At 40.1% G+C, this 23550-nt stretch overlaps 1 protein-coding gene across 9 annotated transcripts in view; it reads left to right on the top strand.

Moving 5' to 3' along the window:
* The window catches only part of LIMCH1 (LIM and calponin homology domains 1), a 173349-nt gene extending 155344 nt beyond the window's left edge, over positions 1-18005 (top strand). For 8 of the 9 annotated variants that reach the window (XM_074541566.1, XM_074541564.1, XM_074541567.1 and 5 more), the window contains 10 exons: positions 911-994; positions 2676-2768; positions 3748-3852; positions 5238-5374; positions 6173-6303; positions 8100-8223; positions 9480-9566; positions 11491-11599; positions 12454-12556; positions 14933-18005. In XM_074541566.1, the coding sequence (XP_074397667.1) occupies positions 911-994; positions 2676-2768; positions 3748-3852; positions 5238-5374; positions 6173-6303; positions 8100-8223; positions 9480-9566; positions 11491-11599; positions 12454-12556; positions 14933-14958 (999 nt within the window). In that variant the 3' untranslated portion in view covers positions 14959-18005. The remainder of the gene's footprint in view (positions 1-910; positions 995-2675; positions 2769-3747; positions 3853-5237; positions 5375-6172; positions 6304-8099; positions 8224-9479; positions 9567-11490; positions 11600-12453; positions 12557-14932) is intronic. The other variant, XM_074541565.1, reaches the window with a different exon arrangement.
* Positions 18006-23550: the final 5545 nt, after the last annotated feature.

Genomic DNA, 23550 nt, shown 5'->3' with positions numbered 1-23550 from the left:
TCAGAATGAGAACTTTTTCTCATGGACATCTAAGAAGAAAAGTACAACCCAAATCAAGGCATTGTCTGAATCTGGAATGCATGCATTCTCCTCTTATCTGGAGCTAGCTATACAGTATTTGGTTGCTGGAGCCACTAAAGCTTCAGAATCTCTAAATAAGATGTAATTCTAAATTATCCATTGTATTTTAATGCATAGAAATGAAAGGACTTCACAATTGTACTGTTTCCTCAATGAAACAAAAAAACCCAACACACAAAAAATGCTACTCTGAAGTACACAGTATTTCACATTCTGTTTGCCATATAGAAATAGACGTAATCTCTTCCTATGAGATTCAAATACTGCTTATAGTGGAAAGGGATATGACAGGAAGTATCTAAAGTTGCCCTTGATTACAAAGATTTTAAGTATATTATGTGATAGGATCCTTAGAGAAGCCTGAGGATTTATTTAATTACGAATAAAAATTCAAAGCAAGGCTATAGGCTGTTTTGCTGGCAGACATAAAATGAGAGGATATTTTTTGCAACCTAAAATTGCTTTTCATATTGTAAAGAAGATTATAGAGAAGCAAAATATATACGTTCTTTAAATTTGAGTCCCTGGAGGTGTCTCTGTTCAGTGATGCTTAGAGCTCTCTTTAAGACCTTTTTCCTCCCTTCAGTTGAAGTTTCCCAAGACTTTCTTTGCAAATCAAATGATTTTTTATCATGTGGCTACTAATGGGCAATCCCAAGCGTCACTGAAGCTAAGAATATTGTCTGCTCCCTGAGAGAACCCTTATCTAGTTCCCAATTTCCCACTGTCACATCATTGGCCAGATTTAATCAGGCCCAGTGCAGTTTTCTGTGGTGGCCATGTGAAGTGCAGTGTCGCAGTCTAATAGCTTGGTTTTCCTTCACTTAAGCGTTTCAATTTTTGGTCCTGGGATCCAGAAGAAGAGCGCAAGCGCCAGGAAAGGTGGCAGCACGAGCAAGAGCGCTTGCTTCAGGTAGGGAAGAAACTGTGTGTCTTCCACTGTGTGGTTCAGCTGTTGAATTGTCCCTTTGGACAAAAGTTAAGCATTTTGTGTTTTCCACATCCTCTGTGCATGCTTGAGCAAATTCTGTGGCAGTTGAGTGATAAATGAGCGCGCACACACACGCACACACATGTTCTGTGTGGTTTAGGCACTCTCATGTCTCCCTTACCCACATTCATGGAAAGACCAACAGGACTTGGTCCTGCAATCCAGTGCACAGCTAAACTGAATGTGTTGGTCCTCAATTATATTTAAATTATACTGAACACAGACTGACAAAACTCTTAATTTCTTGGAGCCTCTTTGTCAAGACTGACAATTTCCTAATCCTGATGCTTTCTTTTTAACTCTTCTTTAAAGTTATGGTCTTAATAGCTTTTCATAGGATTCTGCTTTGTTCACAGGTTCTTCTTGGAAAATACCAAGCTAAATTTGGACATGAAAGGACTTGGGTTTGAGGGAGTTTTGTAAGAAAGGGAAATATCTTCAAAACAACCATTAGTTTTGCCTAGTGGTACAGTAAACTCTAAAATTTCTAGGTTTGTGTCCTAGTGGAAAGAAATGCAGTGGACGTGAGAACCTGAATCTCCCAGTCAGTCAGGAGTGTCTTTTGAAACTGTGACTAGCTTTGATCCCAAAGAAATCACATCTTTGTTGCATGTAACAGAAGAGCAAACAACTGTCCAAGGAAGGAGAATAATAAAATGGGGTCTTTTAATCGCTTAAGTAGGACTTTTGTATCTCTGTGCTTTCTTGAGATAGTCTAATTTTGCACCTCTTAAAATAGTGTAAAATTCTCATAATAATTTTTCTGGCACATGGGGGTACTCTCTCGATAGTAAATGCTTATTTTCTGGAATAGGCAGATGTGGTTACCAATCTGAACAGATGTTGCAACTGGTGTAAGAGGGAAGTGGAAGTCACCATTCCTCTCCATATTCAAACCAGCTCTGGCAAACAATTTTAAACACCTCTTTGAGATATTTTTTTGCGCAAAACTCTGTGAAAACAATTCTTAAGAAATCATGCCTTCAAGGAAGAAAATAAGCTATTTAGCTAATTATAATCTTACTCTCTTCAAAGCTTTGTACACTCTTTATCTCTTAAACTTGCATAGTTATTCATCATTCATTAAATTGTATTGGCATATCTCTTAGATTAGAGTTAATGGCATTAAATTAGTCTTGGTATCTGCAAAACCTGCTTATTTATATGCTACTTTGCTGAAGTTTTTAATATACAACCATTGTCTCAGTGTTTCAGGGTCTGTGAAACGTTTTTGAAACTTAATACAGTAAGATAAACAAGAAATTATTAATATTTTTAGCATAAACTTAATTTCCAATGAAAGATTTTCAGAACTCTAAGAAATTAAACTACTTCTAATGTGTCAAAAGTTCCTTGAAGTTTGAAGGTGTTAAATGTAAGTCCTAGAAAAAAATGGGCAAAGTGAAAAAGAAGCTTTTTTTTTTGACACACGTGGATGTTTCCAATTTTTATCCTTTTATCCTTAAGATCCTTTTATCCTTTTATTTAATCCTATTTCTGATTAAACTACTCTTAGCAAATTCATTTTTACTGTGGGGATACTACAGAATTTGCTCTTAATACTGAGTGCTCTGAATTTACCTGCATTTGTATCCATGTACAGGAGAAGTATCAGAAGGAGCAGTACAAGCTGAAAGAGGAATGGGAAAAGGCCCAGAGAGAAGTTGAAGAGGAGGAGCGTAGATACTATGAGGAGGTACAAGGCTCAAAGGAGGAGGCTGTTTTGTGGGGCTTTTTTTTTTTTTTTGTGTGTGCGTGTGTTTAAATGCACCCACTTATGGGTGCAAAAACGACAAAAAAAATCATCCCATACCTAAATTAATTAATGAAAATCCTCTTCAAGGCTGAATTTTGAGGAGGATTGTTTCTCTTAAACACTGCCATAGATGTTGAGGAAAATATGTAAATATTTGGACAGGTATCCTCAGCACCTCCGCATAGGTGGAGGTGTCTAATTGCTGCGCAAGTCTGAGTGAGTCAGTACAGCTGTGTCTGGGCACGCTCAGACTTCCCTGCAGGGCCAGAGCCCTGTGTATTTTGGCATGTACTTGGTGCCTAGGCTTGGTGGAACTCCAGGTGAAATTGTTGTCTGCCTTGGGTTTGATCATGGAGGAATTTTGTAACTGTCCTTAAAAAAAAAAAATAATCCACAGAAGATGTTCAAAGGTTGCAGCTGTGGAATATTAACAATCTAGAAGATAGTGGTTTTCTTCTGTGGTATGTAGGTCATTATTGAAGGAAATTGGGAAAGGTTTATAAGTTTGTCTGTGCATTATGAAAATGGATGGTTTCTCATCTGTGCTTGAGGGATATACTTGTGGTCTAAACAAGAATTTGTTTTCAACTTTCAGAATAAGTTTCTCATGTACCAAGGGTAATTTCATACTTTTATATTAAACTTAATATATTTGTGCTCTGTGAAACAGTAGTTCCATGCAAGTGAAATATTCTTTCCTGTTTTGGACATTCCATCACAGTGGTGAAAGGAATGGAAGTGCAAAACCTTGAAGTAAATTAAAAATTGAGGTGTTACCATTATTCTTGGTGCCACAAGTCCTTATCTAGCCATCTAAATTTGGCACATAACCAAATCTTATTTTTCTTGTGTGTTTCATAAGTTCACCGTTTACATTCTGTATTTTTAACCCCCATCTCTCCTGATCCTCTTTCTTCAGGAACGAAAGATAATTGAGGATACTGTAGTTCCATTCATTGTTTCTTCAAACTCTGCTGAGCTCCTCTCCTCTTCTTCCTCTACCACTGAAGGAAACAAGACAGTGGTGAGTTTCTCATGGAGTAGTAAGGCACTGAAGAGTAATCTATCTTTAGTGCAAAGTTTAATCCTTAGCTAAAGGCCGTCAAAGTCTGTGAGCAGGAAGAGTAAGGGTATTCCCTGGGTCCCATCTCTAATGGTGATGCCTCAGAGTGCTATGGCTTACAGATTTTCACTGGATAGCTGTATTCACTGAATAGCTGTATTTCACTGAATAGCTGTATTCCCAAGCAAACTGCTACTATATCATTTTTAACTAGAGCAGAGAATGATACTTTCTGTCTGCAGATGCTCTGTCCCTTAAACAGTGCTGTAGAATTTTAATTGTCTTCCAAAACCAACAAAATCTTAGGTGGTTTCCCTGAATACAAAATCTTGAGTGTAAAATAGTGCTTTATATATATCTCAGATGAGACTGAATCCTACCTCCCCAGTTTTCCTCCTTTTCTCTCCCATCATCCCTCCTAGAAAGCAGCAAAACAAACAGAGGAATGTTTACTCTCTGTGTTTGTTTGGCTTTTTTTTATTTATGCAGCAAAAAATATTTAATTTAATGCATCTAGCATCTGATTAAATTAGTGTTTGCAGAGATCAGAGAATGACACCCCAGGTGAAATCACAGTCAAGTAAATGTGGGATTCACAGATGTAATTTTCTCTTGCCTAAGGCACCAGCATCCAGTCATCTGCCTTTTTCCATTGAATTTCAGGATTAGGAGTACTGTATCAATTGATTCTCCTCTCACTCTTCCTGCCCTCCTGTTCTCACTCATCCCTGTGCAAAGGCCTCAGCCATGGCCAATTTCCCACATGGCTGTGTAGCAGTAACTTCCTTGGTGGAGCTGCTTATGCCACAGTCAGGGCACTGCCTGCACCCAGAAGCAAAGGATCTCATGCCATTGCTTCTTTAAGCTCCACAAGTCAGGTATGAACCACTCCTGTGCCACTTTGGAAGTAGTGCTGTGTTGCCTCTGAGGATGCCCAGTGCATGTGAGTAATGCTTTGCTCCCAGGCAGTGACAGCAAGAGCTGAGGTCATTCACAAAGCCCTCACAAGTGCAATGGGAGACTGTCTAGACTCTCAAAATAATTCAAGGATTTCTGCCAAAGATTATGTAATGGGAAATTTTGATTTGCCATCCTTAGCACCATAATTGGTACCTAATTTATTTCATGCTCAGCTCAGTCCAACCAGTTGTTTCAGTAAAGTCTTAATTAAATCCAAAGTGAGCCTTATCAGGGTCAAGTGGCTCTACTATATAAATGAGAGATGTTCTTTTTGATAATAAGGTGTGTCAACCCAATGTATCTAGGGGCAGCCTGTACTTTTCCTATGTGTGCACCAATGCCAAATTCAAAGGGAGCTCCTTGTTCCCTCTTCATCTGTCTTCTAGAACTCAACTGATTCAAACAGCTGTCCAGGGGAAGGCAAGCAAAAAGAAGTTCCAAAGCAGAAAAAGCTGCTCTGGGAGCAGGACACTGTGTCACCTCTGAAAAGCAAGGAAAGTGAGCTCTGGCAAGAAAAGAGGAGGTATGTATTAACCCTAAGCATTTCTAACCCTGTGGAACTTTGTGTTCTCTTGGCTTCTGGGATATCACACATGCCCACAATTGATGCTGGAGCATCAGCACTTGGTGGCCTCCATGCAATACATCCTGATCAGTGTTCACTGGCCCCACAGACCAATGCACGTGTGGCAGTGCACAGTGCTAGTTGTGCATATCAGAAGGCTTGTCTTTGTCTTGTATGGCTTTGCCAAGAGGCTGTCACAGCAACCAGATCAGACCTTAGACAGCTCAGACATCTGTGTGCCTCACTGCACTGTGTCTTGTGCACATTTCACAAGCTATCTTAAGGACTGATGGAACAGTGGCTGTTTTCACTCAGAACCTGTGTGAAATTGCCTGGCTGTCTTAGAAATGCCATACCCAATCTTGCCAGGTGGTGTTTGAAGTCCTGGACTTTGCTCAGCTGCTAATTAACAGGTCTCACAAAAGAGAAGAGGCATCTGATGATGCTGAGCTGTGTATAGAGAACATGGATTAAAGCTTTTTTTTCTGTCAAAGAAGCCCTTTTCTACAAATGCAAAATGATCTTCAGCACACCTAAGTGGCAGTTTGAGGTAAGCAGGAGGACTTGGACTATTTGGAGACAAACTTGTTGATTCATCAAGGTTTTTTCATTGCTTTGTCATTGCAAAATTGACAGAATAGCAAAAATCTTTTTTTTAAAAAACAGACTGATATTCAAAAGTCTGTTTTAGCCATTATGTTCTGGGTGACATTTCTCCTGGCTTTGTTTGTACAATGTGACTTATTTTTATTGCAGTGGAAATAAGGTGCTCTCAGGATACCCAGGGACTGGTATCCTGAAAGGAGGAAGCGAGCAGGAGCACCACATGCTGGGGATGGAGCGCAGCTCACCTGCCCGGCTGAACCTGCCTCTGACTCAGGATGAGAGTAAGATTCTTCCCATGCATGTGTTCTTCTCCAGACAGAAGTCAGGCAGGAACCTAACTCAAAGCATTTTGGAAGTTGACAGTATACATATATCTTCAAATCTGGAATGTCTCAGACTAAAAATCTATTTAAAGATAGCAAAGATAAATATGTTGAGGTGAAATTTAAACTCCTCTTGTTTCCATCAGAGATGACAGCAGGTATCTCGTTTATAGGCCTGCATGTTCACAGTATCAGTTAAAAAGTTTGTCTTCTTTTTTTTACATAATCTTACATGCCTACGACATATAGGATTTATCTTGATACAAAGAGCATATTTCCAACAATTACTTTGTGTTTTTGTAGGTAATTAGATTCATGATGTCGATTTCAGTCCACTCAAAATCACTACATGTGATATGTAACCTTTTCAAGCCAAGCCTAAAGCAACACCTGCCTCAATTTTGTCATTAGCAATGTCTAATGACATTTAAAGTTAATTTATTTTTTTAGCTCCCACAAGTATGGATGTTTTTGAAGGAAAGAATTTCCCCAAAGCATTGCTGTCATGAGGATCACCCTAAAAAAAAAGACAAAACAGCAAATTCATGAACTTAGCATCGTTATCTATCTAATACAAGTGAACAGTGGAAAGTAAATAAGTAGGACTAAGGACAGCAAGTGAATGCAAATTCTGAAATCAAGTTTTAGAGTTCTGTTTTCAGTTCAGCATAAAAATTCATTATTCTAAAAAGTGTCTATGGATTGAAAAGTTTTCAGTGTTATTACTTGCTCCAAATGAAAATTCAGCCTAGTAAACTTAGTAGGCTTCCTTGTCTCAGTTTTATTGTATTCTTAATGCTTTGATAAAAATTGCACAAAAAAAGAAAGCAAACAGAATATATATTATCCTGCAATACAGCCTTGGGGATTTGTAATAGTGATTAAGAAAACTTAACAGGTTTGACAGTTTTAAGCTACATCTGCTAATAACCCTGCTTAAGGGTTTTCCTGGGTTCTTTTCAACAATTTGGTCCTCTGCAAGTATTCTGACAGCTCTTTTCTTGCCTCTTAAAGCATCCCATCCTTGCTCCCTCCTTAAACCCTTAAATAATCAGGTGGGTTTATTGTCTTGATATCAAAACAGGTAGCAGGCTTTCATAGGCCCCAGCAAAGTTTTCGTTCTCTAAACCAGATGGTTGGCACACAGCAGGGTAAGGCTTTTCTCCAGCTGTGAGCCATAAAATTCCTCTTGCAGGGTCCAGGTAATGCAGTGTTTCTCAAGGATAGGATGGCTGGCTGCCTGGGCATCTCACAGGTCATTGCTTTTTGCTGTGAGGCTGCTACTGTCACTGAGCCATGTGAAGCACAGAAGAAAACTACAAAGGAATTGCTGTTCATCAGTGGGTTTATGGAGAGCAGTGACTGTACCACCATCCCCTTAACTCCTGCTGTTGAGACGTTTGGATCCTCCAGCATCACAGAAGTTTCTGTGTCTCTGGTGCTTCCTCCAAACCTTATTTTCCCAAGTGCTGTTTGTGGATGGCTGTTTGACCTTGCCCTTTCCCCCTTCAGAAATACATTCAGCAGCAGGGTAGATCATGTGTATGTGAGGGTAATGCTGAGGAATGATGTTCCAAAGAGGTCTTCTGATGTAGCAAAACCTGTCTCTGACTTTGCGGGGGTTTCTGAGAAGTTTGTTTTAAGAGGCAGTACATCTCTCTCCTTTGTTGTGTGCCCCCAATCCATGATGGTTTACAGATACTGACAAAAGCCTTTTGTCTCAAATGCTGAGTTTTCCCCACCTCTGGCTGTAGATGTCTCCTGGAATCAGCAGCTGCTGACAAGGCGATCTCCACAGTGCGCGGAGGACGTTCGGCAGAGACCATTCCTGAGCCAGGCTGTGGGACAGCAACCAAGCTCTGCAGGGGAAGCAAGGAGGTGAGAACATAAAGGTTATTGAAGAGATTGAGAAGTCCTGCTCGCTCTGTTCTCCCTTATACTCCTGCTCAGCATCCTTTATTGGTTGGGTTTGATGAGTCCTGCAGTGCGAAGACGCCCTTCATGTCTGGCTTTCCCACAGAGACTGCTGACATTTATCTACTTGATTTCTCATTACAGGCACCACAGCTACTCATTTCAGGAGGGAGCACACCCCCTGCATGCCTCCCTTCTCTTTCCCCTTAGCTCTTTCAGCACATATCTGCATAACTTTTCATATGCCTAGTTTGTTTTAATTGCCCGAGACAAACATTTATAGCTAATAAGTAGCTAAATATGAGAGTGGGAATGTCAGGTTATATCTGCCTCTTTGAAGATGGCACCCAGGAGCTTCATTCCCATCTTCCAAATACATATTGATTGCTACTTTCTAGTACTTTAAAGATTATGCCTTTTAAAAGAAGATTGAGATAAAGTAGTATTTGCCTTCTGCTGTAAATTTTGGTGAAGTCTTTTTTCTTGCTGCTTTGCCTGTGGTTTTTGAGTAAGCCTAACTGAATGGCAACACCAGTTCTTTTGGTAAATAAGGAATCTGCCTAGTATTTACAAAAAGAAGCTATGCAATGAGAAAGGAACATCTGTTTTCATTAGCATATATATGAACACAGTCTTCTGCAGAACCTGTTACCTCTATTAAGGTTGTATCCAGTCAAAACATGTAGATTGAGGTTTGATTACCTATTCCTCATTATAAACTGCTTGTATGTATGTTTGAGAAAATTGTTATTTAATCTAGAAACCATTTTAAGCAGTTACAGTTTGGATCAGTCCTATGATTTCTGATAATAAAAACCATGGTTTGATAACCAGGTTCTTTCAGAGTAGCATAGACACCAAATAGCCATTAAGCAAATAAACTACCTTTCCATCTTGGTAGCTTTTTTTTTACTCAGTAAAGAGCCAACAGAGAGTGTGGTGTGGTGTGGTGTGGTGTGGTGTGGTGTGGTGTGGTGTGGTGTGGTGTGGTGTGGTGTGACTTGGCTTAACCTTCCTTCATCATGGTGGGAGCTGTGATGGATTGGTGGGGTGGGCAGGAGTTCCACATGGCTGATTACTGTGTGAGTTACCTGATTGAGCAGCAGCGAGCAGACTCAGAACCAAAAGTCCTGAAATTCACTAACTGGAGTTTCTCCATACAAAACCTGGTTTCATTTGTTGCTCACCTGTAGTAACACATCTTCTCTGCTGTGTTTTAGGGCAGGCTATCATGAGAACTTCCGATCTGGGCCGTCATCTCCCTGCTCTCCGGCTGCTCTCAGTCACTCACCCAACAGGTACCAAAGGTCAATAAGGAATTTTGCAGACCAGACACATCTTGTAGTTGCTGGTGAACTGCCAGAGTGAAAATCACATTAGTATTATGTGGATGCACTATTAAGTTTGCTAGGTGTTGCAATTCATACCTGTCCATGGGATAAACATGCAGCTCCCTCTCCCATATTTTTGCCAGCTTCAGTGGTACTGTTACATTTTCAAATAACACAGTTCAGAGAGCAGCTCTAGAACTCTGCTTGATCATTGAAGTTTCAATAAAATTGAAATGGGACAGTATAAACCTCAGTCAAAGTGTGAGCTCAGAGCACTTAAGCCAAAGAATGTCTTCATTGTGAATAGTCACCTGCTCAGGAATAAGATCTGTTCTAGACATTGGCACTTACTGATCTAAAAATAATTTTTTCCTTTCATTTCCAAACTAGAAACACATTTTGTTTTTTTGCTGATTTTTAGTTTGCCCACAATCATGCTAATCCCCTAGAGATGTGATTCTCTCAAAGCAATCTGTACATTTTTCAGTGAGTTATGTGTACCAACTCTAAATACATGTAGCCTGATTAAATCACTGATAATTTGGGATATATTAAAATCAATTTGCTTATTATATAGGGTAAATTAATATAACACAACACAGCAAGTTTCTTTATTTTAAATTACATTGTTCTTCACTTTTCAGAGCAAGGCCCTCCCTCTGATATCACTTGCATTGATGTGAAATTATTGGGAATTTTTTACATGAACAATTTATTATGTTTTTCTAACTGTAGCTGCAGTTTTGGTGGGATTGCAGATCATTTCCTTGCTACAGATTGCTAGTTGTGATAGCTACTTCATATTATTAAGTAGCTATATTCTGGTGTGAGAATCTTTTGCATTATCTTTTCCTGAAATAAATCTTCGTTTTGTAAACAATAGATGGGATATAATTCATTTTTTCCACTAAAACATTGGAAAACTCTTAAAAATTTCCCAAGATCTGAGACTTTAATATGCTCTTGTAGTAGCTCTGATAGTGGAGAAGAAGTAAAAACAAAGGTGAACTCCAAAATAACATAGAAGCAGAAGGGTTAAGGCTGTAGGAGGGGGGAAAAAAACCCCGGTGAAGTTATTCTAAAAGGAATAATGATAATGAACCAACAAGAAGGTCATATGTCTGTGCTGCCTGTGTACATAGTGGGCTCAATAGTTGGAAGAAAGGGCAATTTTCTAATTGTGATGAGTTTTGCTGCTGTTTCTGTCTCTCTTTCTCTGTGTCTCTCCTATTTTTTTTTTCCTAAATGGCTCTTTTGTCATGCTGCAGTCCAGATCTGTATCTGTTGGTGGCTTATTATGTTGCAGCATCAAAACCTCATAGCAAGAGATTGTAAACTTGCTTATCTGAGTAGGATTTCATCAAACTGTCTTTTCAAAACTCATGAAGTATCACACAGTTTCTCTCCTGGTTGAGAAAAGCATTGGTGACACAGAGTGACAGGGGATCCCTTTTGCTCTCAGATTCATCTCACTAGTCCAAGCTTCAGTTCTGGCAGGCTGACAGGCAGGAGAGAAGTGAAGAGTATGAGACCCATAAAGTGGGTACCTGCACTGCCATTGAAACCATTATGGAAAAGAGCACCAGTTATTCCTGGGACTCTGAACCTTCACCCACCTGTCATCCAACAGCAGATTTAGGAAAGAGATCTGGACAGTCCTTCAGGACTGCTGAAGGTGCAAGTTGAAGTATTTTCTGCATTGCAGGTGGAGATCCAATTTCCGGTTTTCTCTGACTAGTTATAGTATTGAGTGGCTGCAGCAGCACAGTCTGAAATGAGGCAGCCAGTGCCTGGTCTGTGCTACTGCAGTTATGCTGTCATTTTAGCATCAGTTGCAGTGTTCTTAAAGCCATATTTGTCTCCCAGGTGCAGTGTTCTTACAGCCATGTTTTCCTCCTAGGTCTGTCAGTGGGAAGAAGCTTTGTTCTACCTGTGGTCTCCCTCTTGGAAAAGGAGCTGCTATGATTATTGAAACACTCGGTCTCTATTTCCATATTCAGTGCTTCAGGGTATGGTTCTTGCTTTATTAAGAAAAACATCAAGTCATGCACAGTGCAAGTAGAGAGTAGATGTGAAACTGAAAATTAGAGGACCAGGGGATTTACATGGTTGTTATGTCTGAGCATGTCTGTAAAGAAGTGGAAATAACACAACTAATATGTTATCTTGCAGTCAGACACATTGATTGGACTAAAACCTGTGATCAAGCAAGCAAATTTAGCTTCTGTTCTTACAGGGGGGGAACTATCATATAATTTCTCTATTGTGCTCATTGTTTTTTAAATATGACATTATTTACCTTGCAAGTTTTTTTTTTTCCTTCCAAAAGCATGATCAGTCCCAAAGCCATCTTTGATCTGCCCCATGGTTGGAAAGCTTTGACTATGGAATGAATGGTGTATTCTGGCTTTTACCAGAAATATTTCTTGACTGTTCTTGAGTGTTTTCTAGAGAAATCAGAAAGTATCCATTTCGATTATCTCTGGCTCAATTGATATTAGACATTTGTGAAGACTTTTTTGATTTTAGACATTTACCCAGACTAAATCTCTGGCCTCTTTAAACTTTGTCCATTACAACTTACCTGCCTTCAGAATGCAGCCTTAAAGTCAGATGTCCCATATAAGAATTAGGCTTCACTTCTGTGTAAGCAGAGGCTGCTGAAATCCAATCCTAAACACTTCTGACTGTATAAAAACCCTCTTACTGGTTTGTAGTGTTCCCCAGGAGTATGGGCTGGGTTCTAGGCGGGTATTTTTCTCACCGTTCCAAGAACTACTTGAACAAAAGTAAAAATTTGGGAAGAGTTGTGACAAATAGCAGGGCATGGTCTCTCTTACTTTCTGTGTTCTTCACCTGACAGTGTGGGGTTTGCAAGGGCCAGCTGGGAGATGCAGCGAGTGGCACAGATGTCAGGATCAGAAATGGCCTTCTGAACTGCAACGATTGCTACATCCGATCCCGGAGTGAGTACCGAGCCTGGCAGCTCTGACAGGGAATGCTGTGGCCATGATTTAACTGCTGGCTTTGTCCAGCTCTGACACTCAGGTGTGGCTTCACCATGGGAAGAGGAGGCTTCCCATGCCATTTCAATGATTTTCTCTGATCAGAAAAGATTTCCAAGCCCATTAAATTTTCCCAGAGGATCTCTGTCGAGCACTATTAGACTCAGAGGTTGTTTCTGTGCATAAACATGAACTCCTGTACTATGCACAGATTTTGCATGACCCAGAGGCTTGGATCTCTCACATTACATGAGACAATGTAGGTAATTCTACCTGATCTAGGACCCTGGGTCGTGTTTGGAGAAGTTCCCATCTTTTTTAAATCTCTAGACCTCCTTTTGCGGACAAAATGGTTCTGTGAAATATTAAGAACGTTCTGAAACTCTTAGTGAATCCTTGTGGTGGTATCCCCAGATATGTTCTTGCCATACATTTTGAAGAATGAGCCCATCAATTGCATGTCAGAAAGAAAACTTTGTGATTTTGCTGCCTTAGAGCAGGTCACCTAAATGTCTTTCCAAGTCCTGGGATACTAAATTACAAGAACATTTCAGCTTTGCCCCAATGTCACCAGTGATGGTCAGTGATCATGCTGGTTTCCACCTTGTGGAAGCAGTAAGATGCAAAACAATAGGATTAATTGTCTTCCTGTTAAATATTTTTTGGGATATTCACTGCCTACAGTTCCAACTGATAAGTGGACATCTAGAGCTCTTTTTGCTTACAATTTCCCTTGCCCTCTCCCAAAAGTACTGGCTGTAGAAATTCAGGAGTAGGAAAGGTACCTCCCTACCTCTGCCAGAAGAAAAATGGGTACATTTGCTCTGGTGCTTCAGGAATGAGATACTTCTCCATCAGCAGAGCTAGAGGGTGCTATTGTATAACTGGATTTTTTGGCGATTTTTTTTCTTAAATTCTGCTAAGAAATGTTATCAACTTTTTATTATTTATTTAACCTGAAATATTTAGAAATAGCTTTTTCCCTTCCCTATAGTGCTTGATACTATAAATCTTCCTCATGTGGATGAGGTCCTGACCCTTAAAATGCAGATTTACTCATCCAGCTTTACAAAAAATGAGAGGAAGGTATGAAAGTTATCATTTCCTTTTCTTCTTAGTCCTTTTTACTTAAATGAAAATCTAGGTCCCTTGAGGATAGATAAAGGCTCAAAAATTATCAGCTTATATGCTGTGGAAATCTCTCTATCCATTATAACTTCTACAGCAGTGTTACTAGAAAATGCATTAGAGAGCTGTGTGCATGTTTCATGTAACAATGTTTTGCCTTTGCACATACCCAGCAGAATGGTAACCAAGTCCATGAGGAAATAGGTTTTGAGAAAATGTATGGCTACTGAAGAATAATAATGGCATGGGGGTTTTAACTTTTACAACAAATTGCCTCTTCCTGCTGGGTCCACTGGTCATGCAAAATCTCAAAATCCAGTCAGTTGAATTTAAGCTGCAGTAACTGTTGTTGACAATTGAAAGGATAGAACTGTATGCTTTGGATAGAACTAAAATAGCAACTATTGCTAGTTGCTATTTTTTAGCTAAAATTTGATGCACTGCACACCTGAAATTAAGAATAAACTGGTGCAATGTCAGTGTTTTGCCTTTCAGTTCTGGGAATAATGCTGCAAAATGTCAAATCAGTTGTTTGATTGCATGGCTTGTGCCTTCCTGCCCCCATGAAACCTGTGCAGCAGTGGGCAGAAGTGACAATCTCTGACTAACCTAGGGTCAGTCAGTATTGTTTGGAGACAGTTACGGACATCTTGATGAAATATTTTGACTCCTAGAAGCTTATCTGAAAAAATGGACAATTCTGTTTCTAAATAAATCATCAGAAAAGACGACTAGATAAGCATTAAGGATTATGTAGTAGTCCAGGGTCCAAAACATTTCTGGTTTTCAGATAAAAGTGGATGGGGCTTTTATCAGTAGGTTGTTTCTGTACAATGAAACCTCATAAGGAAGGAAATTCTCTATTCAATGTCAAACACAGGGAGTGGTCACAGGTTGATGAGAGTCAAAGTCAAAGGCTGCAGAGTCTTAAATAAATATACACACAAGTACTTTGGCCATAAAATAAGATAAAACTTCATGCCGAATGCATTCAACATGTGGTAAGGAAAATGTATTTCCACTGGAATTAGGCTGAATCTTTGTCATAGTTACTGCCCCCCCCCCCAGCTTTGCAGAAGAAAGAAAAGACAGGGCGCAAATATATAAAGCTCCAGATAAATTTTTTTTAATTGTAGAGATCATGTACAGAAAAGTCTATATTTGTTAAAATTTGTAACCAATTGCTTGTTTTGGTTTTGTTTTGTCTAGCTGCTGGACAGCCAACTACATTGTGACATGACTTTCAGTTCCTAATAAATTTCAAGAAGGAACTCTCTTCTCATATGTATCGGCTGCCTCCAGACAATCACTTGTAAAAGCTTGAATCCATGGACATGATGGCTCTCATCTCGTTTTTAAAAACTCACAAAAAAGCTGCACCTGCTCCTTTGAAATGCAATATGTTGGTTTTTGCTTCCTTAAGAAATTTGCAAAATATGTATGACCATGTTTGGGAAGGCAAAGCCTGAGTACTATAAAAAAAAAAACAAAACCACCTTTCAGGTATGCTTATGATACCCAGTCTGTTACCTTGTTCTTTTGAAAGTAATAAGAGAATAGACATGCAATAAAGCTGTTTTGTTTTAATATTTCTAGCAATTAAAAAGTTTAAGTTTACAGAACCTTTATAGAATATGCCAACTTGAGCTGAGAAGTAATTTTGAGATAGTATCTAATCAGTGCATTTGGAAAACTAAACATCACAGCACGACTTCTCTGTTATAACTGAAGCTATAACTTTTTTTATACAGAGACTAGTTTGATAATACAGCCTGTACTTCTGAAGCATTTTTTGTTAATATTACCTTCAATGGAGGGTAGAAGTTAAACAAATAAATTATTGCACCTTTAGTCATAGGAATTTTTGTTTGTGTACCTCAAGTAATGTTCATGACTATAGCTTAATATTCTCTGAAATAAAGATTTCTTCATTAAACCTAAAGACTGCATACCATTAACAATGGGCAAATTCCCATCAGGAGCAATCCTTCTTAATAAACCCAGCAGCTTGTGTTGTTATTAAAGTCGCTGGAAGGTGATGGGGGGAAGAGCAGCCAAGCGGAGCTGTGAGTCTCTGAGCTGAGCTTGATGCTGTGGTGGAGCTTTTCTCTTTGGCATGTGACTTGCCAGTCGATTTGAGTAGGCTGGACATCTGCTCATTCACTTGCAAACATTACACTTGGTTGAAATCTCATGCAGAGAAACACATGTGGTTTGGGTAACCCCCCAGGGTGGAGAATTAGACATCCTTGAGCCTGTGTTCCTCCATCCACTATCCAAAAATAGTCAGCAAAACCCAGAAGTGTGGAAGATGGGCCGGGAGGAGGCTGGAGTCACAGGCAGAAAAACTACCTTGCCCGTGTTTGGGACAATTTTCCTTTGTGCTCTTTGATTAAGCATGTGCTCCTTACTAAAGTGATCCAGCAGCTCATTGAAACAGAGGGTTCAGCAGATCTCTACAATACACAGACGAAATTAGGGAATGTATTGCAACTGTAAAATATCCTAACACTTTTTGGGAAACAGTTACTGGAAATATCTTCAAATGGAGGGGAAAAAATCTTTTTCTGCCTTAAAACCACTATAAAACTAAATGAATAGAGATTTCTTTTATCTATGTGCATATCTGTCATCTTTTGATGTGTTGGTAAATAGAAATGGAGTGGTTGTTAGGGAAGCAATAATTCTGAGTTGTTCTCTAGATAGCAGTTATTTATTGAAATGCTAGACAGTTGCTTGCATGTGAGTTGCATAACCATGCAAAACTATGTGTCATCAAACACACCCATGTGATGTCATTGGAGGACATTGTGACTATCTGCTGGAAAGTTACATGTGACTTCCTCAATATTGTGCCTTAGAAAATGCAAAGCTGTTGCACACAGTCAGCAATGACTTATGGATGCAATAAATCCAACAAGCTGAAGTCCTTCTTGGACTTCACCTGGGGAATATTTTTAGGTAAAAATTAAATAAATCAGACAAATGTTTTGGAACTAAAAGTGATATCCTATATTTTGATCAACCACCTGCATGATTTACTGTTAAAAGGTTTTGGTAAGCAGGATGCTTACTGTCTGCTTGTGGTTGTTAAAACATTTTCCCACAAAGAATGTGTAACATGGAAATTCAAGAAGCAGATTTCGTATCTGATGTGGTACATCTGTGTAACTCCCTGCGCTGCATTAAGGATATGTAAATATATAATGTCTGAACCTAATTTTTAAATGAGACTGTGCATGCTTGTGCATCTATTTGGTATGGGTCTCTAGCACTGCTTCACCCACATGATAGAGTTAGATGTGCAAACCAGTCCCCAAGTGTATCAAAGGTTGGTGTCTGAGAGGTCAGGTCCGCTTCTCATTCATGTAGGGGCAAGTGCCCAAAGGGCTTAGGAGCATGGTTGGGATAAAGTGCATGAAGGAGGGGGGAGGGATGTTGCATCACACTGCAGACACATCACTGGGTCTCTGGAGCTGCTTAGGAATTGCTCCCAGTGTCTATCAGATAGTTTTGTGTATGCATGCTTTAGCAAAGTTGATTGTACTCAAAGTGAAATGACGCAGCGCTCAACAATGACAATTTTTTTCCCCTAATGAACATCTATTCACCAGCACAGAATAATTTCCAACAGTTTTCCAAATCGTACTTGCCAACTTCTTATGTTTGATTTTATATTCCCTCTGGAATCTTACATGGCAAATTCATTCAGGCTAAGATTTTTTTTTCTTTTCTTTTTTTTTTTTCCAGTTTAAACACATTAAGATTATAAATTTCTAGTCAGGAACTTTGAGCACATAAAAAAATAATGCTTTCCCACATTTGAACTGCAATGTAAATGTATTTGTTGCAAAAAATGATTTATTATTACTAAGCAAGTACAATATATGTAATGGGTTTTAGATGTTTTGGAATTTATTTAGCCTCTTACTACTTCAGAGAACCTGAACAGGTGTCATAACCCATCTGTATTTTACAAGCCCATTTTCATGGTGTATTTTTTCCTTACTCTTGCTATGTAGTGTTATTGATGCAGTACATCTGTAGTTTTCAGTGAATGTCGTAAAGGTTGGTGAACCAGAGGGGAACCATCCTTATCTGCATGTCTGTTCAGGGACAAGGATTGCTCTCCTAGCTGGGGCTAATGTTGAATACCAATTATGCTAATCTTCCCTTTATTTTATTTATTCTAAAATGCCTCTGGAAATTAGGAAAACTTGTCTAAAACTCAACAGCTTTTATAGTAAATGTATGTTTATAAATAAAATGTTGATTACCTTTGGTGGTGTTGATTTCACTTATTCTAACTAACTTCTATTATGTGAACCTGGATTGCAGAGTAGAGGCTTCTGCTTGGTTGAGCTTGGCTGAGCCAAACTATGTTTCCCAGGACTTAGTGTATGAGATGAGACAATAAAAAAGACATGGCTGAGATGGCAAAATACACTGTGGATTGCCGCTGAAAGCTGTAGCTCTCTATTCACAAGAGCATGTGTGCCTGTTGTGGTAAAAGATGAACAGAAAAGGCTTTCTGTGAAGAGGCTAACCCAAAGTCCTCAGATCTTTCATCAGTGTTGGTCGACTGTGGTTCAGATCTTCACCCAACAAAGCACTTTGTATATGGCAGTGCTAAATACGTGCTTAATTCCATTTCCACGTAGCAAAGATCCTGGAGTTTGTGCTTAGTTTTGCATTTACTGAGGTGTCTCACTGTCTTGAATTGCAACAAGGGTAAAACTTGTCCAGTCACCAGCAGAAAGTTCACAGAAAATTTTAAACTAATAACTGCCCCTTTTTCTATTGGGTCTTAAGTGGATGACAAGTTTGAGTTTGTGCCAGTAGAGCATCTCGGCTGTCAGATGAGTCATGGGGATGTACAGACAATTTAATTTTTCATTCATTCATTCATTCATTCATTCATTCATTCATTCATTCATTCATTCATTCATTCATATGCTGGTTCCCCAAAGGCAGGGGTGGTGGCCATGCACTATTCCAGCGTGTCCATGAGGGCCAGCACTCTCTCTGGTGGCAGAGGCACGCTGCCATTCCCGGCAGTGCCACCGGGGCCCTGTCTGCGGGAACTGCTTGCTGCCACTGGAGGCTGCTCTGAGGCTGGATTTGAGGCAGTCAGGCAGCTCTTGCTGCTCCAGCAACTCTGCACCAAGGCTGCTTGGCACACAGACAAACTCTGTTTGTGACCCCGATGAGCCAGGGAAAATGGTGGCAATCCTCGTACGATTTTTGTAATATTGTTGTTATTATTATTACTATTTTCTAGTGAATGTGACCTGCACAGTCATTTATGATCCTAAAAAGGAACCACTGGGGATGCATTCACCAGGCAAAATAATTTTGAATACCTTGTAAATGGGGAGTTGTGTCACCGGGTTACCTCCCCAGAACCTTCACCTGCAGGTAGCAAAGGCTGCCAGGAGGGCCTTGAGGGAAACCACAGGGCTCACAGGGCCTTGGCATCCGTGGGAGAGGGGATGTTGAGCTTGTTGAGCAGTGGGATGAAGCTGAGGGTGTATGGGAGAAATAGGAGATGAAGGGAGAGATGAGTGGGCTGTTTCAGCTGAGGTTCAAACATCAGAGCAGAGGATGCCCCATACAAAGAGGGATGTGTGTGTGGCACCCCAGGAGAGCTCTGTGCCTCCTCTACATCCTGGCCAGGTGTGATGCCCCATCCCTCTCCTATCCCCCATCATAGACTGCTGGGACAAGTGCTCAGTTTCCTCCATCCTGCCCACTTTGTTTGCTCATTTATTTTCTCTCCTTAGCCAGTGTTTTGGTGCAGAGGCCATCAGTGAGCACACACAGGTGCTGGTAGCTGCAGGGGGCTCTAGGCACAGTGATGAACATCCGTAGCTTGCTTACCTTGTGAGTATTGATCATGATCCAGTGAACTCTTCTGGAGCATAGTTAAAAGAAGGCAGCACCCACTTTGTTTAGAAAATTAGCTTTAGGTATGGGTCTTGATGGGTCCCCTTCCTAGTAACGGGAGGCTGGTCAAGTAGTTACTCAATAAAATGTGCAGAGTGGAAGCCTGCCTTGCACCAGGTTGGGAAATGGGGGAACAAAATGACAAGATGACAGAGACACATCTGCAGTGAAATTCAGAAGGGGTTATGAACACTCAAAATGAGCAGATGACTACTACTTAGATGGGAAAACAAAAATGTCAGTAAAATAAATCTCCTGTAAAGGCAAACAGGTCTCCTATACAGTTTTAAAAGCCTCCGGTAGGAATGTAATTTCATCTGAATTTCCTGATAAGGGGAAATGACTAAACTGGAAGGTGCTCAAGTTTTTCAAGTAATAAGAGCCCAAAAAAAGAGATAAAAGGTACAGGACAGGATGTGACTCTTCCTACAGTGCAGTGGGGGGTTGGCATTTGAGGGTTGTGGGGGGTGCCTATTTTCTCGTTCATGTTTTTTATAAAATGTACCATGAGTTTAACATGCAAGAGGGAGCTGCTGCTCCATAGATCTTGTGGAACGCCTCATGCTCTGCCAGAGTAACTAGTGAAGCTAGGTAAACCCCAAAGCATATGGGGTTTTAAGTAATTTAGGAAAAAAAACCCTCCATTATTCAAGATAATCTTATAAGTCACTGTTCACTCATCCATAGAGTCCATCTGCTTCCCTGCATCTGATGCACTGTAAATTCTCTTAGCTAATGACACATCCATAGCTCACAGATATATTTTTTTTCCAAAGCAGATGACCTGCTGGTTAAAACCTGCAGAAGCCAGTCATGGGTATAGAAACTAAATCAAAACTAACCAAACTGCAAATCTTTCCTTGAAATAACAGAATTTATCAAATGGGAAAAGAAAGTAAGATTTCAAAATTTCCTTTTATCTGTTACATCTGATTATAGACAAAACCACTCCAATTACAAGCACAGAAACAGAAACATGCTATCCACATCTCTGGAAACTTTTTGCAGTAATGCTGGAACTGCTGTTCCAGGGGCCTGGACTTGGGGGTTTGCAATGACTGTCCCTTTCTTTCAGTGGCCACATGCTCTTTGGTTGTCTTTAGTTTGTAGAACTTTGTGAGTGTGCACAGCTCAAAGGAGATGTTACAATAATCCTCAATATAACAATATGTCCCTGTCATTCAAATTGAAGATGTCACCTCCAAATGCACCTTCCTGGGACCACATGTAAACATTGCCAGGTGAGAACAAAGTGGCTATTTTTCCAAAAGGTGTGAAATGTAGGGTTTTTTAAAATCTAATTACAAACTTTTCTTAGGAAAAGTGAATTCCAGTGAGTGATTTGGCATCTGTGTGGTGCATTAATTAATACTAATGTATTGAAGTAGACTGGGCTGCAGCATGAGCTTTCTGTGTTGGATTTTGTGCAATTTTGGAGGTTACACAATGATAACACTCAGATAACTTCCAGCCTGAGGGTGAAGCTGTCTGAACTGTTTCATGAACTGATGTTCTGGAAGTTTTCTAGGAAACATTTGGCTTGGCTCATATTTGATGCTTTTTGTGCCCTTCCTGGTTCCATGGTTTATACTGGAGCCATTCTTGGGCAGAGGGAAGTGGTCCTGGTTTGCCATGGTCTCTGGGGAGTGAAAGACACTGCTTTCAGTGTCTGGAGAGGGAAAGCCCTGCACTGAAGCCAGACATGGCCCCTGCAAACCCTCTGTGCCCAGCCATGTCCCAGTTAGGCTTTAGACAGGCTAAATGTGAAGACAACAGTGTTAGATAGACCTATGACATGCATTCTGTCTTCTAAGTATTCACAGGTCTTCAGCTGGGTTTAAAATGGATGGATAGAAGAACAGCACTCTATGTAAAAAAGAAGCCAGTTAACACACATCTTACTCAGGCTCCTAAATGCATTTTGTATCTTGTTGTTATTTTATAACAGGTAGGATCACATTAAGAGGGGATCTATGCCACTAACTGATAAAATTACAAATTGTTCCAGTGGACTGAAGCTGAATTTTAAAATTAACTTGCACCCTGACAAACCCACTTCCAACCATTTCTGTTGGAATGCCACCTACATGTCCAGTGTGCATCTGTGTGACGATGGCAGTGCTGGCAATTAGTGGCAGAGGCCAATCAACCATTCTGAACTCTCATCCCCTGCACTTTGCTTTTGCCAAAGCTGTTATCTCTCAGAGCATTTGTCACAGATACACGGGGGTATTCAGCAGTTGAAAAGCCATTATCTCTTTCAAAAGCAGTGACTAATTGCTTTGGCCCACAGCAATGTGGAATGTCACAGGAAGATATTGCTGTAGAATCAGCTGTGTTTACCTTGTGGGAAAACAGCTGCATTCTCCTAGTATCTTTTTAGAGAAATAGAGGTCTTTATTTCTTGCAATTTTTTTCTGATAGCTTTCTTCTTATATTTCTCCTGGAATGTTGACTGGTATTTTTATATCCTTCTGTCATTAGCAAAGAGGCAATTTTAAAGTTTTTCTCCTCTGACTAAAATAATATTTCACTTGACTGGATGATACTGTCCAGTGAAGTGAAGTGTAATTACATGTGGTTTGATAATGAAAACTTAAAAGCACCTTTCAAAAAAAATGACAGCTGACTTTTCTGCCTGTGGTGGCAGCCCATCCACCACAATATTCTGCAACACCAGGGCCAGCGTATCCCACCTGGTGGCAATGCACAGTGGTGAATCAAAATCATCACAGGCACTCCATGCACTCCATTTTATACAGAAAAGGATGGTGCCTGTAGTTCATTGCAAGGCTTGCCTCATTAAATCATCTTTTACGGCAATGGACTTCTGAGAAACTTTTAGAAAAACCAAACTCCTAGGAGCTCAGGTGGTGACACTGCCTTTGAAGCGATTCTTATCATTGTGGGGGATGAAGGGGAAGGAGCAAACTTTTCGTTTGCACAAGCTGCAAGCCATCCATGCAGTAGGGTTTATATCTGGGAAAAAAGCCTGCATGATTATGTACAGGGACATTCACAGTCATTGCTGTTCTTCAGGTTGATGTAGGTGGTACAATATCTTCAAAGCTTTGTTTTTTTCATATGGGGCTGTGTATTAATAGTTAAATAACTGAACAAGGTGTAGGTTCAAATAAACAGTTTGTGATGGAATATAGTCACTTGATACTTGGTTTTCTCAATATCTCTATCTTGAACACTTAAAATCTGCTTACAGCATGAGCACAATTAAACATGTAGATGTTTCTTGTTATTGCATTAAGGCTCTTCCAGCATGTGGCTGTTTGCACACCATGAAAATAACAATAACTGACAATAACTCTTGTGTGTTGTTACCCCAGGAGCTGAGGACTTACATTGTACTTGGTAAACTTTGATGGAAAAAGTGATCTGTTCTAATTCCCACCAGATATAGGCAAGGTAAGACGAAAATATGAATAAATTATTGGATGCAGAAGAGCATCCTAACTTCAGGAAGTGTGTATCTGTCTTGGGAAAACTACTTCCACGAGGATCAAACTCTCAAAAGGTAAATGATGGAGTTGTGGCACTTCTTCCCTCTAGTTCTCGGCCTAGGACATAAGCAGTTTCTCAGCCTTGTTCTGCACACCAGTTAAATCCAGCTGTGCCCCCATGGCACATCCCAGCCTGCCAGGAGGCTCTTTTGGCTGTACCAGCTCTGCACTGCTGCCCACCCAGCTTAGTCCCGCTGGGCTCAGGGCTTGCTGCTCTCTCTGCACCTTTGCTGTGCATCTGCTACAGACAGCTTCAATTTTTCCCTCAGATGCTGGGGATTTCGATTTTTTTAAGCAAGAAATTCTTCTTTAGTTGATCAACACAGCATTTCCCAGCTGCTTCCTGCACATGTGCAGTCAGAATGA

This window comes from Zonotrichia albicollis, chromosome 5 (assembly GCF_047830755.1).
Source record: "Zonotrichia albicollis isolate bZonAlb1 chromosome 5, bZonAlb1.hap1, whole genome shotgun sequence".
In the NCBI taxonomy this organism is placed as follows: Eukaryota; Metazoa; Chordata; class Aves; order Passeriformes; family Passerellidae; genus Zonotrichia; species Zonotrichia albicollis.
The sequence above is the reverse complement of the archived record's forward strand: the minus strand, read 5'-3'. Positions and strand labels throughout refer to the sequence as shown.